At 34.7% G+C, this 15,435-nt stretch overlaps 1 protein-coding gene across 2 annotated transcripts; it reads left to right on the top strand.

The window, feature by feature from the left end:
- Nucleotides 1–3,255: 3,255 nt before the first annotated feature.
- LOC130812660 (alanine--tRNA ligase-like) lies at nt 3,256–15,261 on the top strand. 2 transcript variants are annotated; one of them, XR_009042090.1, is made up of 24 exons: nt 3,256–3,710; nt 4,562–4,800; nt 4,978–5,118; nt 6,368–6,514; nt 6,815–6,967; nt 7,881–8,010; nt 8,085–8,181; nt 8,318–8,438; nt 8,722–8,781; nt 9,553–9,603; nt 9,695–9,790; nt 10,370–10,471; nt 10,591–10,713; nt 11,449–11,592; nt 11,674–11,745; nt 11,836–11,911; nt 11,986–12,128; nt 12,212–12,320; nt 12,407–12,594; nt 12,937–13,026; nt 13,145–13,327; nt 13,431–13,610; nt 14,542–14,739; nt 15,016–15,261. XR_009042090.1 is itself a non-coding variant. In XM_057678210.1 (23 exons), the coding sequence occupies exons 1-23, from the start codon at nt 3,365–3,367 to the stop codon at nt 14,611–14,613; spliced, it is 3,063 nt and encodes a 1,020-aa protein (XP_057534193.1). In that variant the 5' UTR covers nt 3,256–3,364; the 3' UTR covers nt 14,614–15,261. The 2 variants fall into 2 exon arrangements, 1 of the variants encoding a protein (XP_057534193.1); XM_057678210.1 differs by having other exon boundaries at nt 14,542–15,261.
- Nucleotides 15,262–15,435: the final 174 nt, after the last annotated feature.

Below are 15,435 nucleotides of genomic sequence, written 5' to 3'. Positions count from 1 at the left end.
AACCTAAATTAAACATGCTTTGTTGGACTAGTTAATAGAACTAGCGCGTGAGATTAGGATTGACTTTGCTTTAGGGTAAATTTTAGTTAAATTCTTATTAATTCGTTCAATAAAACTATCGTGTGAGAATTGAAAAGTAGGGCCTAAATCTAATAGTTAATCAACAGAGTGAGAGTTTGAGATTAATACGATCATATTTAATCACATAATTAATCCGACATTTCATAGACACTATAACAAGAGTTTGATCATACAAGAATTTAGGGGATTTCCAACACCCTAAATCTCTTCATCATATAGTTTAAACCCATTTCATATTGCATTTTTAGTTTGTTAGACAAAAATCAATAAAACATTTTTCTCTTTGAGCAATATAATTAGTAGAAATTAGCAAGTTTCTTGTCCTAACTTCCTTGTGTTCGACTCGCGACTATACGCACACTGTGCGCTTGCGGTTAAATAAAATTTCTACATCAATACTCAAAATTTAGCTATATATCTAAAGCATATAATATGTGTGGAATTTAGGTTAAAATGCATCCATAATGAATTAAAATTTTAAAATTGATAATTAGGGCATTTTTTGAGTTTAATATTACGCATTTTGGTCATGTTTAAATTTAAAAGCATTTGGCTCAATACATATCTAAATTGATTGTTCAGATCCATACTAAACTCATTCTGTCTTATAATTGATGTCTATCCCATGTTTGTAAATGGTTAAAACAATCAAAATTGAATTAACCTAAAACAATCAAAATCAATTAAAAGTTCATAAGACAACACTTGACCTTTTACAATGGTGATTAGTTTGTTCCCACATAAATGCTTAGTTTTTGGTGAACAAAATTTAGTCATGGATGAGTGAAGGGAAAAACCTATCCCATGAGTAACATTTCACAAAATTTCTATTTTGCTTTTCCACTTACAAAAATTTTTAAAAATATAAAATTATACCAAAATTTATAATGTTTTCTCCATTGTCAATAGAAACTTATTATGCATTTATTTAACACAAAAAATCACTAACTTTTCTAGAAGTAAGTTAATTATAAAATGTGAGTTTCTTTATGGATAAAAATGGTTTTTTTTTTTTTTTTTTTTTTTTTTTTTTTTTTTTTTTTTAATAATACGCTAAAAAGAATTGAGAATTTTAATGGGTAGTTTATTAATTTTACGGTTCGTTTGGTTAATGGTACCAAATTGTGATGATGGGATTGATTTATAGTGTAAAATTTTATCGAAACTTCTATGTTATTACCATGGTGATGAAACTTTGATCTCAAAAAGGTTTTTGTTTACAAATTTCCATTACCACCTAATACCACATTTCCTAATGGTAATGCACTGAAATTAATTTTATGATGAAAATAAGATGATTGAAGTTGGATAAGCATGGCCATAAAGGTAGCCAAGAGATTTTAAATCAAAATTACATGAATTTTCATTTTCATTATCACTATTTATTACCACCTACGAAACGGACAACTAGGATATGCTCTTATATATTTAGGATGTTCTTTTCTTCCAAAATTGCATATTAACAAAAATACTATAAGCTTTTGCCAATTATAGTAACTAACGTTAGTCAAAATGATTTTTACAGCCTTACTAATTTTTTAACTTTACTAATCCTTTCAAAAAAAAATTTTATGTTTCATAACCTTTTTTTAAACTTAGAGTGTGTTTGATATTCGACATTAAATGGTGATAATGATAATGGAAAGTTGTTGTAATTTTGGTGAAAATTTCTTTACAATTTTAATTATTATGCTTGTTCACGTCAATTATTTTATTTTTTTTGACAAAATTCATTTTAATACATTACCATTTAAATATGTGGTATTAGATGGTGATGAAAAATTATCAACAAAAAAAACTTTTTTATAATCACAATAAGAATGACAAGATATGTATCATGAAAATAAAAAATTATACTATAAATCATTCTCATTACTACTAATTAGTATCGCTGACCATATGAGCTGTCAATGTTTTCTAATAAAGTGCCTATTGTCCGATCCACTTCAAGGTTACAAAGACAATCAATTATATCAATAATAAATAAATTTTTATTCGATCTCCTGAAAATAATTGCTTTAATTATTATTTTTAAATAAATTTACTTTTTGACTATGTAATATAATTGCTAGAAGCAAACCTACATATAGTTTATCGTAATTGCTTTACTTACAACGAAGGTTTGAAGAAGGTCATAAACAACAATCAAATTTATTTTAAGTAGATTGATCAAAAATTGATTTATTATTAACAACTTCGCCTTGAAATTAACACAAATTCTCAATTAAGACGGCCTCATCAAGACCAATCGTAGCTTGGACAAAATTAAAGGCTAATTGATCATTTGTACTTGTACTTATACTCACTTTAATTATTTAATATTGAACATATCATATAAATTATACTTACAATATCATAACAAAACACTCATAAATTTTAAATATAGACCTCTTATATAGTTATCTAACTATGAGATGGTTTCTTACTAGAGGTGTTCAACAGGGCGGGTCGTCCCCACGGCTTAAGGTTCGAGTCACATTTTAATGGGCTATTAGCGGGTCCAGTCAATAACGGGCCGATTCATTAACGGGCCTTGTATAAAGGGTCGGGCTGAGTCGGATAATTATAGGAATTGGTTGTAAAAAATTATTTTACCACTTTTTTTTTATATATTTATATGATATTATTATATACATAGTTGGATTGACCAAACGGGCCATAAAGTATAATAAAAAACTATTTTATGAATTTTTAAAAAACGGGTTAAAGTGGGTCGTATTTAAACATACTTTGACCCACCCCGGCCCGTTAACATTTGACATGACCCCGCCCCACCCCATTTAAATTTCATTTGGTCTTGGACGAGACGGCCTCATAATGAGACCGTCAATTTGGGCCGGCCCAATTCGCGCGTGTAACAACCTAGGTATTTTTTTTATTTTTTAGGCATTTTTCAATTTTGATCTTAAAAGGTATCAATTTTGAAATTGATAAGGTCAAAATCGATAAATGCTCAAAAAATTAAAATTTTGTTACACGCACGTAAAATAGGCGGTTCACCTTTCGTCTTAACTTGCGACAATTTCGTCTAAATTTTTGTGTTTAAATTTTACCCCGACTCGCCCCAACCTGGCCCGTTAAACACCACTATTCCGTACCTAAGTTGCTTACTACTCACGCTTACATTTAAAATCGATAAAATTTTGTTAATCACATAAATTATGGAATTATTCACTTAATTTTAACCCCGAAAAGAAGTATAAGTCAAACCACTAGTTCCATCCTAGAATGTTTAGAATACAGTAGTTGTTCATCAAAAAAACCCCAAAAATTCAACAAATGGATGAGGGCTTGTGTAAGAGGGTGTAGTTTCTTCCTCTCGTCCTCCTTTACTCAAAGATCGATTTCTCCTACAGCCTCCTTTCCCCTTCCTTCTTCATCCCCATCTATCATCTTTTCTACCAGTCCCAGATTCTGGGTTTTTAAGAGAATCAGATTCTCTTCATCTGCTTCAGTTATGGGCCTTCAATCTGAAACTGTTGATGGGGTGAATGATAATGGGTTAGAGTGGTCTGCAACCAAGGTTAGAGATACTTTTGTCAAGTTTTTTCAAGGAAAAGATCACACCTTTTGGACATCTAGTCCTGTTGTTCCTGTAAATGATCCAACTTTGTTGTTTGCTAATGCTGGTTAGTGTTATATCTCCACTTTTTTTGATTGATTTAATCTTTTTTGTTCGTGAATCATTGATTTTGTGGATTTTATATTATTGCGAATGATTGAATCGCATCCTCTTTGCTTGATTATGTATGTTTTTAATAATTCATTTGGCATTCCTTATGTTTATGGAGTTTTATACTTCTATTAATTTGTTTTGTGATTTCCTTTGTTAGTGTTTTTTGATAATTAAATGTTAATTGATCTAAATTTGGAAGCTTTTGTCTAAATATGGTTATGAAATGTGTTCCAATGTTCCATGTTGAAGCTTTTGTCTGGTCAAGGTCTTATTTTCACATACTGAAATTTATAGGATTGCGAGTTGTTACGTTGGTAAAGGTAATAGCTCTATCGACCCGTTTGATAAATGGTATTAAATGGTGGAAATGATAATGGAAAGTTAGTGTAATTTTGGTAGGAATATGAGAAATTAGATGGTCATGCTTATTATCCTTCAACAATCTCATTTTCTTCATAAAGTTCATAAAGTTCATTCCGATGTATTATCATTTGAACATGTGTTATTAGGAAGTAATTGAAAATTGTGAACAAAATTTTTATTTTATGATAAAACTTTCATTACCATGGGAATGATACGATACATATCATCATCAATATCTATATTACAGATCATTCTCATTACTACAAATTATTACCATTAACCAAACGGGCTGATATATGTATTTGCAATGGCTTACCCTTTTATGGAGCCAAAGTAATGGGTAAGGCAAAAGGGGCACTAAGTCAAGGACATATGTTGTCAGTTTTGTCTTGATGAGAGGATGCCACTTATATCAAACTTCACTATTGATTGATTGAGCAGGTATGAATCAGTTCAAGCCGATCTTCCTCGGAAATGTTGATCCTAACAGTCCTTTGAATGAACTAAAGCGTGCTTGCAACACCCAAAAATGTATTCGAGCGGGTGGGAAGCACAATGATCTTGATGACGTCGGGAAAGACACTTACCATCATACATTCTTTGAGATGCTTGGAAATTGGTCTTTTGGAAATTACTTTAAGAAAGAGGCCATTGAATGGGCTTGGGAACTCTTGACCAAGGCAAGTGTGTCACATGACCAGTAGTCGGTCTTTTCTTTTATGCTTTTTTGATGTCTAATACCTTAGTGGGAAAATGTTTTGGTGATTTATGGGTTTCAAATTTTAATTTCACCCTTTCAAGCATATTTCTATGCTATGGGTTTTTGAACCCAATAAGCACTATGTTTTTGCTGACAGGTTTACCAGCTACCTGCTGATCGAATTTATGCCACCTATTTTGGCGGTGATGAGAAAGCTGGACTAGCTGCGGACACGGAGGCCAAGGATATTTGGCTCAACTTTTTGCCTCCGGAACGTGTATTACCATTTGGTTGCAAGGTGCCTTTTCTTTGCTGTATATTTTTACTGAATATGTAGCTTACTAGTTATAAGTGTCCAGCTTGTAGTTTTTCTTGTATAAGATGGCATGTGAGTATGTTACTGTTTCAAAATGGTCCAAATATCGCCTTCTGAATATCATGGAGTGTTGGGGTTTTGAGCCGTCAAAGGCTGGATATATCTCACTAATCATAGGTGTCAGGTGTGAAAGGTACCTCTTTATTCAATAATATAGCACTGACTGATTATGATTGGTTAAAATTTTTGATAGCAATATAATGTTCTGATGGTGAAGCTCATTTTTGACTTAAGTCAGTGTCTACAGGGAACAGTTTTCTAATTATGGTCAGACTTGCATGTTTTAAAGCTTAAATTCTGTGTAGTTCTGAATTTGGTCGATTGGTAGAACCAACTTTTCTTTGTGCGGGTCCTTTGCCACTTAGATTAGTGTTATAAAAAGAGACAAAAATTAGTTTTGCCACGTACCACATTTCAAATTGTTAATTTAAGTGTTTTGGAAACTTAGTATACAAGAATTGATCTTATCGAAGCTAAGGTAGGGTCATAATGTTTCTCCATATTCCTATCCGCCAAAAATGTTTGTGCAAGATCTCATATTCTCTCTCCATCCAATTATAGTGCAAAACACGAAACTTTGCCACGTACCACATTTCAAATTGTTCGTACCAAAACAGTTTCGTGTTGAACCCATAGTAGAAACGTAAGACTAATGTCAGACCTATGGTAATATTAAGAAACGTTAGACTAAAGTTGATGTATAAAAACTAGAAGGGGGAAGAGTGTCTAACTCGTTGTTAGCTGTCGCCTGCCAGCTCCCAGCTCTTAGCTGCTGTCTGCCATCTGCCATCTGCCATCTGCCATCTGCCAGCTGTCGTTTGCCTTAGGTTTTGTATTACTTATTTTAGGCACATTCATTTTTTATGACATTGTCACTTTTTCACAATGTATTCAACTGTAATTATACACTTTTCTAGTTGAGGAGTTATAAACTTTTACTTTTGAAGTGATTATGTTGCATTTTTCATTTAACTTAATACATTTGTGAGTAGAGATAATGCCACTGACATTGGGAAGGAGGGAGTTGAAGTTATAAAATATGAGGCATTTTCTTTATTATCATTTTCATTATTTTTGGTGTCTTGCTCTCGAGCTGATTATTCTATTAATTATTGTTGCTTACTTTCTTAATTTTTATTTTAACTTGTGGCATATTGTTTGCTTGTAATAGGATAACTTCTGGGAGATGGGTGATACTGGTCCTTGTGGACCATGTACCGAGATCCATTTTGATAGGATTGGGAATCGTGATGCTGCATCACTTGTTAATAATGATGACCCTACTTGTATAGAGATTTGGAATCTTGTTTTCATTCAGGTATGCTTTTGCTGATTCAATCTTATTGATACTTTTCCTTCTTAGCATTGCATAAGTGAAAGCTATAATATTCTTATACTTTGATACCCAATCTACTGCCTTTATGTGTAAAGTCTTCTAACTCTGTCTTCCAATGTTTAGTCCATTTGTTCCAGTTTGAGAGCTTTATTGGGGCAAACATTTTGTTTCTTTTGGGAGGGGGGATTGAGGGATTCTATGATTAAGCACAGAAGATTTTTTTTTCAATTTTTTGATAAATGATTTGCCGCTAATACAGGGTATCATTTTTTACTTTTACAGTTTAATCGGGAAAATGATGGTTCTTTAAGAACCCTCCCTGCCAAACATGTTGATACAGGAATGGGCTTTGAAAGGTTGACATCTATACTTCAGAATAAGATGAGTAATTATGATACAGATGTCTTCTTGCCCTTGTTCAATGCTATTCAGCAGGTAATCAGATGGCAAATTCTTTGTTATTGTACCTTTTCGTGATATTAGGACTTAAAGCATACAATCTATATGCCAATTATCTAGGTGGATCCAACTCTTTCAGTCTGCTTTGGTATATTGGAGTACATAGTTTACCGAGTTCTCTGCTATGATAGTGACACTCTAAGAATTAGTATTGAGTACAAGAGTATATCACGAAAACCCTTTGACTTTAGGATATCCGGATACAGTTGCAATTGTGTGGTGTTCCAATGTGGAAAGAGCACACCGATGAATCTCTGTTATACTATATATGTTTATACAAGCATTGAACTGTTCAAGCAACCAATTGCCCCTTTCATTTTTGGCCTTTAAGTATTTGAATAGGATAGCTGAGCTAAAATGAAGAGACACAACATCATAGGTCTCTGACCCACCTATAAGTGTGCATCTTCAAATGCGTGATGCGTGTAATATTCTTGTTTACACCTAACTTGCGAGGCCAAGAATTTTTGATACATGGTCAACGGCCCATAAGTTCTTTTAAGCAGGGAGAAATTTACTTTAGATTATTAGCTTCATGTCACACTTAAAATTTACTAAAACATACGTGGGTCTTATTTTATATATTTGGTTCATCCTTCTTCCTGTTCTTTTTTTTTTGACTTGTGACATTTTTAATGCATTTTCATTCACTTATGTTAATGAAGACCGTATTTGTGATTGTCTAAAAGTGAATGTGTGTGCTGTCCTCTATGTTTACACATTTGGTTTGACTTGTGGCATTGATGGACAATTCTTGTTTTCAGTTCTGCAAACTAGATGTGTAGACATATTCTTGATTGTTTGAAATTAAATCCATTCTGGGCAAGGTACGCAACGGTCTGATTTGTGTAAGAAATGAGCTCTAATTATGTCTTTAATGTTCACGTAGGCAACTGGAGCTCGCCCTTATTCTGGAAAAGTTGGAGCTGATGATGTAGACAATGTTGATATGGCCTATAGAGTTGTTGCTGATCATATAAGGACTCTATCTTTTGCAATTGCTGATGGTGCTTGTCCAGGTATAGTTTGAATACATGATGCTGATTGCTTACTTATTATGACTGTGGCTGATTTAGAAGCTCTTTTATCGCAGGCAATGAGGGTCGTGAATATGTTTTGAGGCGCATTCTTCGTCGAGCGGTTCGTTATGGAAGTGAAGTACTGAATGCCAAGGAAGGGTTTTTTAGTGGGTAAGAAAGTGTAGTTTTTGAGCAAAAGAATGTTTATTGCTACCATCTTAATCATCCTTCTCTCATTAATCGAACAATGTGTATTATCTTTCATGTGCGGTTTATGTCCATACTAAAAATGCATGACTTATTGCAGATTAGTACCTACACTGGTGAATTTGATGGGCGATGTTTTTCCGGAACTAAAGCAGCATGAGAAACATATTAAAGATATTATTGCAGCTGAGGAGACCAGTTTTGGGAAAACATTACTTAAGGTGATGATTTTTGCTTCCACAATTCGTATGTGAGTTCATAACAATGTGATGTGTAACATCCATTTGAATTTTCCTTCGGAGTTTCCGAGCTGTTTATCCTTGCTTGTTTTCTCTTGAATGACTAATTATGTTTTTAATCCTTTGGTCCTCACAGCCCTGTACTAAATAGGCCTCCCCTTGTCAAACTAGGCTAATTCGGCTCAACTGAATTCTGTTGTTAGTTTAGTTCGTTTATATTATGCAGTGCTTTGACTCATACATATGATCTTCAATCTATGACCAGGGAATCGAGAAATTTAAGAAGGCTGCTCAGGATGTTAAAGGGAAGACATTAAGTGGCCAGGTAGATTGCTTTTCTTTCATATTTTTAGCTGTTTCTTCTGTGTTTGGCTGTTTATTTTCTATTTGTTTCCTTTATGTTACTTTGTGTGAGGTTTACTGGCTTACTATACTTTTCCTACTACTTTAAACTCTCACATTTCAATTTTGTTAGTTCTTTCAATTCAGTTCAATTCAATTCGTCGGTTTAGTTTAGCTTAGTTCTGTTCAGTAGGCGAAAACGGGCCCCAAGTGTATGTAAAACTTGAACATTTTGGGCTTAATCAATGGTGAATTGTCATTGAGTTTTGATGTTCAAATCATATACATTGTATTTTTAATGCAAAGACCTTACATTTAGACGTGTTATATTACTGCATATACATGTAATGCTTTGTAATCTAACAATTCTACATCAACTTTGTCTAATAATGGGTTATTAGTAAATCATAGGGCATGATTGCTTTGCAACCAAATTCACTAAAATTTTCTCTTTGTGGGAGAGTAGAGAGCAGCCAGTTTTTTCTGTTCCCATAATGGTCAAATGGCCAAACAGTAAACCAAATGTCGTTCATTAGCCTGTATCTCGGGCAGTTGGCGGTTGGATTAGGACAAACCTTATGTACATTAGAGTATTTGTTTTTGACTTGAGCATATAATTTGTATGGTGAAGAAATTTGAGTTCGCTGGAAAATGAAACTCTTTGCTGAATGTATCGGTATTTTCTAATATCTTACTCTTTTAGTATCTTCTACATATATATAGTTTGTTAACTTCTGCAAATTTGTTGTTACAGGATGCATTTGTATTGTGGGATACATATGGCTTTCCATTAGACTTAACCCAGGTATTCAATGTGATTTTACTCCTATCACATGTAAACAAATGCAATCCTGTCTTTTTGCGTTCGTTGATTCCTGATCTTTGTGTGTTCATAGTTAATGGCGGAGGAAAGAGGATTGACAGTTGATACAAAAGGTTTTGCTGATGCTATGGAAGAGGCGAGAGAAAGATCAAGAAGTGCTCAGAACAAGGTATTTCTACTAATTTTAGCTTGTAGATTTGGAGTTACTTCTTTAAACTTCTAGCTTCTAGGAATGGAGATGTAACATCTTCATTCTTAAGAACAATTCAGAATTTCTCATCCCTATAATGCGCCATCGAAGTTTCTTCATTTATAAAAGAATAATTTGAGAATCACAACCTAAGTTCAGTAGTTTTCCGAATTATAGTCTCAATGTTTATTTTTTGCGAATTACAGCCACCAAAGTATCAAAGTTTGCACGTTCAGGCCAAAACACATAATTCCGACCATTTTGGTGGTTGAAATTTTAGGTTAAGTGGTTGGAGTTCTGTGTTTTTGGCTTGAACCTGTAAACTTTGATACTTTGGTGGTTGTTATTTGCAAAAACTAAACATTGAAGCTGTAATTCGCAAAAATGCTAAACTTTAAGGTGGTAATTCATAATTATTCTTAATAAAATATTTCTTTATCAATTTTTTTTGTTTGGTAAGAGGATCTGAGTTGAGACAGACATTTGCTTTACAATTATTCGCAGTCTAATGATTGGATCTATGTTGCCTTTAAGTCTTTTTACTTAAAATTCTTGTAGCAAAGTGGCGGTGCAATTACGATGGATGCTAATGCTACTGCATTACTGCACAACAAAGGAGTTCCAGCCACCGATGATTCCAGGAAGTATATCTGGAACAAGGTCTGTATGTTTGTCGTGCGTATTGAAGTAGAATTACATAAGCTGGAAATCTGCATTTTTGTAGTCTCAACTCTCAATTGACATTATTGTTATCTTCCTTCATATATTCTTTATTTCAGGACCACGATAGCACTGTAAGAGCTATATACACTGGATCTGACTTTTTGGATACTGCTGAAGCTGGTCAGGAAATTGGTGTTGTTCTTGAGTCTACAAGTTTCTATGCTGAGCAAGGTGGTCAGGTATCATTTTTTTACCATTAAGAAACAAATGCTGTATTTGTCAACGGATTATTGTTTTTTAAATAGATGATTCATGTCTGAATTATTTCTATGTCCAATCTAACATTGCATGATCTTACACTCATTCCTTATACTGTTACTTAGTTCAACTTTCTTTTAAAAACTAGTGATACTCTACGTGACCACAAATTTATTTAATATTTGGAGATTTTCAATGCTTCTTTGACGTGAAAAACTTCACCAATCAAAGTTTCTTCTTTTTTCTGCTACATTTTTGCGTATACCCCAAATTTGAGTGTTAGATTCATTGTCGTTGTAATGGTGTTGTATATAGTCAAATTTGACTGATTGCAACTTATAGGGTTTGATCTTTGAGGTTTCTTTTGAGGGGTGCATATTCAGAAAGCATATAGGAAAATGGTTGGCCTGCCACTCGGAATGTGGATGTCCTTTAGCAGTTTTTCCCTTTTGAATTCCTCTTCGATTCAATGAACCTAACATAGATGCTCAATAACTTTGAAGGTTTGGAATGTGCGTCTTGTACTTCTGTTGCCTACTATAGCGTTTGTTTCTATCCTGACTTTATATGCTATATGTTTTCGGAATGGCTTGTAAGGCTGTAACGTGTAGTCTTTTCGCTTATGGTCCTTGCTATCAGTGGTTTGATTGCACTATATGCATTAGGACACTTCTAAATTCATATGCTTAAACTCTGAACGACTTTTCTTGTTTCAGATCTTTGACACTGGATCTCTTGAAGGCCCTCATGGAAGTTTCGAAGTTTGTAATGTTCAAGTGTTTGGTGGGTTTGTTCTACATATAGGTTTCTTTACAAATGGAATTGGAAGATTCTCTGTCAGGGACAAAGTGACTTGCAAGGTAGCATTTCACTTCAATGTTTTTTTGCTAGGATGTGCTTCTCTACCAGTTTCCTTTGTGATTAATCTGTTTTTATTTCAGGTGGACTACAAGCGGCGTCAGCTGATTGCTCCCAACCATACTTGTACCCACATGTTAAATTTTGCTCTTAGGGTAGGCAACAACTTGGGTGGAAGGACTTTTTTTGCTCATATATATTTGTGGTTCGTATGATCACCATATATTGTGCTTTTGGAATTGCAGGAAGTTCTTGGAACTCATGTCGATCAGAAGGGATCTATTGTCCTTCCTGAAAAATTAAGATTCGACTTTTCTCATGGTAGGATTTTAAAGAGTTTAGATTGTTTACCTTCCTGCCAAGAGGTTTTTAGCTGAAAGCAATACTTATTACAGGCAAGCCTGTTCAAAGTGAAGAATTGCAGAAAATCGAAAGTATCGTTAATGAACAAATCAAAGCTGAACTAGATGTATATGCAAAAGAGGCAACACTAGCTGATGCCAAGCGTGTAAACGGTTTGAGGGCTGTGTTTGGGGAGGTAAGCTTCTAGTTCTGATATTCTTTGGCTAGGTGTTTCTTCTTGCTCTTTCATTCTCTTATCCGGTCAGCTCGTTGTTTCAGATATACCCAGATCCTGTAAGAATAGTGTCAATCGGAAAAAAAGTGGAAGATCTATTGGCAAGTCCAGACAAAGAAGAATGGTCACAATACTCCGCTGAGCTTTGTGGAGGTTTCATGTCTCCTTGATTTCGTATATTTTTATTTTGAATTATTTATGCATAAATTTGTACCAACACTTGTTCTGTGGATTTGCAGGAACACATATATCTAATACAAGAGAAGCTAAGTCGTTTGCGCTATTATCGGAGGAGGGAATTGCCAAAGGAATTCGTAGAGTGACGGCTGTTACAGCTGATCGTGCATTGGAAGCTGAGCAATTGGCATGCTCCCTTGAGCAAGAAGTGATTGATGCATCAAACATAGAAACAAGCTTGCTAGAGAAGGTTATTTGAGGGCGTTCTTTTCTTCTCTTTTTTTTTTGGGGGGGTGGGGTGGGGTTAATGCTGGCGTTTACAATAGTATACTATACGTGGCTGTTATGTCATAGTCTTTTGCTATATGGAACTGTACTTTAGTACTGATCTATGTACTTGGACTCGGGTATTGATGTCGGATACTGGTACATGTCCAAGTGTCGAATACGTCTAAATATTCAATTTTACGCCTAAAATGAAGTGTCTAAGTTCCATACCAATGTCCGAGCATCAAGGATTGGACACGGGTACGTGAAACAAAATGAAGAGTCCAAGTAACACAGGTACTGATGTGAATTTTTTTTGGTTTAGAAAGTTGCTTCTCTGAGAAGCCGGGTTGATGCAGCAGCGATCCCAGCAGCCAAGAAAAATGACATTAGGCTGAAGATTTCCTTGCTCCAGGTAGTATTCCTATCTTCTGATGGAAGTGTCCTCGCTCCCCTTGCTTTTATACCTTACATGACTCAAATATCTGTATGGGAAATTCATTCTGTATCTTCTTGACTGATGAAATTGACAGGATCTAGTGCGGAAGGCACAGAAAAAATTAGCTGAAGAGAATCTTAAAAAAGCAGTGAACACTGCCAGTGAGAAGGCAGAGACTGCTGTTTCTGAGGGAAAGACATTTTGCATTTGTCGGGTTGATGTTGGTTTAGATGCTGCTGCCGCCAGGGAAGCTGTGCAAAAAGTGATACAGCAAAAGGTTCTTGTCAATTTCTGTTCTTATTCTTCCGTGTGCTCTGGTTGCTTTTGTATTTTGTATTTTTCGCGAATGCTGTCTGAACAACTCTTTGTTTGGTGATCAGAAAGTATCAGTCATGGTTTTCAGCGTCGATGAAACTGCCAATAAGGCTATTGTGTATGCTGGAGTACCGGACAAGGGAAACACGTGGAAGGGCTTAGAAGTGTCCGAGTGGTTGACAGTTGCTTTGGGCCCTCTTAAGGGAAGGTGTGGCAAGGGAAAAGGAGGTCTTGCTCAAGGCCAGGTTAGTGATATTTTTTTCTTGAAAGATTATAGATGATTGCTTATCTGTGCATCTATTACATAGTTTTATTTCGTCTGTTTGGGATTTCCCGTTATAGTAAAGACTTGAAATTTTTGTAGCAATTACAATATAGAAGGGTTTGTTTTGTAGTTTGACGTCAAAAATGATCGTAGATGGGGGCACATTTGACCTTCCTATTATTGGCTATCTAAATGGGATTGCTCTACAGTCTACCCGAGACCTGGCCACAACCTAGCACTTGCTGATAGCATTTTTAAATACTAATCCTGATCTTAGATTAGGAAAAACATTTTAGTCATGTGAGATGATCATTCAAATTTCTCTTTATGCAAGGCTTTTACTTTTTAGGAGTAAAATTGACCACATTCCTCTAGTCCTCTCGTAGAAGGGAGTGCGTGTATAGATTGTCCGTCATCTTCCCTCATCCAGACCTTATTTTCGAGCGGGATATTGGGATGATGATGATGATTATGAGATGATCATTCTTGACATGGGCATGTTGCTTCATTTGATCTAGTTTAAGGAACACAATTAGGAAAAATGTACTGGTTACATTTTTTTAACCATTAATGACTCTTTAAATCACGTACACTTTTATATATGTGAAGTGACATACAATGTAGTATGATATTAAGTGTCAATCGGTAAGGTTGTGTACATGATCTAACCCTCAACTTTCGCCTAGGTGAGTCACTATAACTTTGGGAATATTTGGAATAATGAATTTTATTTTTTTTTTTTGTTTTTTGTTTTTGAGTTTTGAAGCATGTAAAAGACTAAAACCTTAGTGAATTGCTTTTTAATCTCAGCAGAATGTACATGAATACTCTTGTCTTTTTATATGGATTCGATTATAAAACATCTTTACATGAGAACTAAATTGATATGAATTGGTGACTTTCCACTTCAGGGCACAGATGCATCAAACGTCGAGGAGGCCATCAAACTCGCAATGGATTTCGCATCATTGAAACTGAACTGAGCATTATTGTCCCGTGTAGGCCGACCATAACTTGCTGCTGTGTTATCTTACCTTAATTTTGCCCTTGCAGTATAAGTTTGCAGGTTTTGGCCAAAGCGGGTTAAATTGGGCAACTAATTAGAAAAGGTGATGCACACATTCTTTTTTGGATTTTTTAGGGAAAAGTTTATGTGACATATTTATTTTTTATACAAAAGATTCCATCATTGTGTTACAGATTTTCTAGATCATGCATCTATTACCTTACACGGTTGTTGGTAGGGGGATGTTTGTTTAAGCATTACAATACAATAGTATTTTATTAATGAAACAAATGGTTGTATCCCATGTTTGTTCATCATTACATGCGTATATCATCATCATCCTACCCAATATATTCCGCTTATAGAAAATTATGATCAGGGTTTGGAAAGGGAAAAAAGGCGGCAACCTATACCCATAAAGAAAGATGCGGCTAAAGAAGCACTCGGCTCTGAAAAGATCCTCAAAAAGACAGGTTCTTGCAACGAAAAGGATTAAGTGAAACTGAATTCATAAGCTTACATCTTTACATGCGTATATAATCAACTCAATGATTATTTTGTTGTGCTGTAAGTTACATAATTTGATATTAGGATTTTTAATCAAATGGCTCGAGATGTGGCCTAAGCATGTTTGGGTGCAGATCTTCCTCAAAATTGATGTTAATGTGGTTGAACTTTAGTTCTTTATTGTTCAAACATAAAGTTGAAAGTGGGGGGTGGTGGTGGTGGTGGTTGACCATTGAATTGCAATGTACTTTACTTTTAGTTCCCTTTCTTGCAATAGATGTCTAATATTTCA

The sequence above is a fragment of the Amaranthus tricolor genome, chromosome 5 (genome assembly GCF_026212465.1).
Source record: "Amaranthus tricolor cultivar Red isolate AtriRed21 chromosome 5, ASM2621246v1, whole genome shotgun sequence".
In the NCBI taxonomy this organism is placed as follows: Eukaryota; Viridiplantae; Streptophyta; class Magnoliopsida; order Caryophyllales; family Amaranthaceae; genus Amaranthus; species Amaranthus tricolor.
The sequence above is the reverse complement of the archived record's forward strand: the minus strand, read 5'-3'. Positions and strand labels throughout refer to the sequence as shown.

Excerpts from the sequence above, each read along its gene's own strand:
- LOC130812660 (XM_057678210.1), top strand. The coding sequence starts at position 3,365 with ATGAGGGCTTGTGTAAGAGGGTGTAGTTTCTTCCTCTCGTCCTCCTTT. Across the intron at positions 4,801-4,977 it reads CTTGGGAACTCTTGACCAAG|GTTTACCAGCTACCTGCTGA; the intron begins GCAAGTGTGTCA and ends TTTTGCTGACAG. Across the intron at positions 11,912-11,985 it reads AAGATTCGACTTTTCTCATG|GCAAGCCTGTTCAAAGTGAA; the intron begins GTAGGATTTTAA and ends TACTTATTACAG.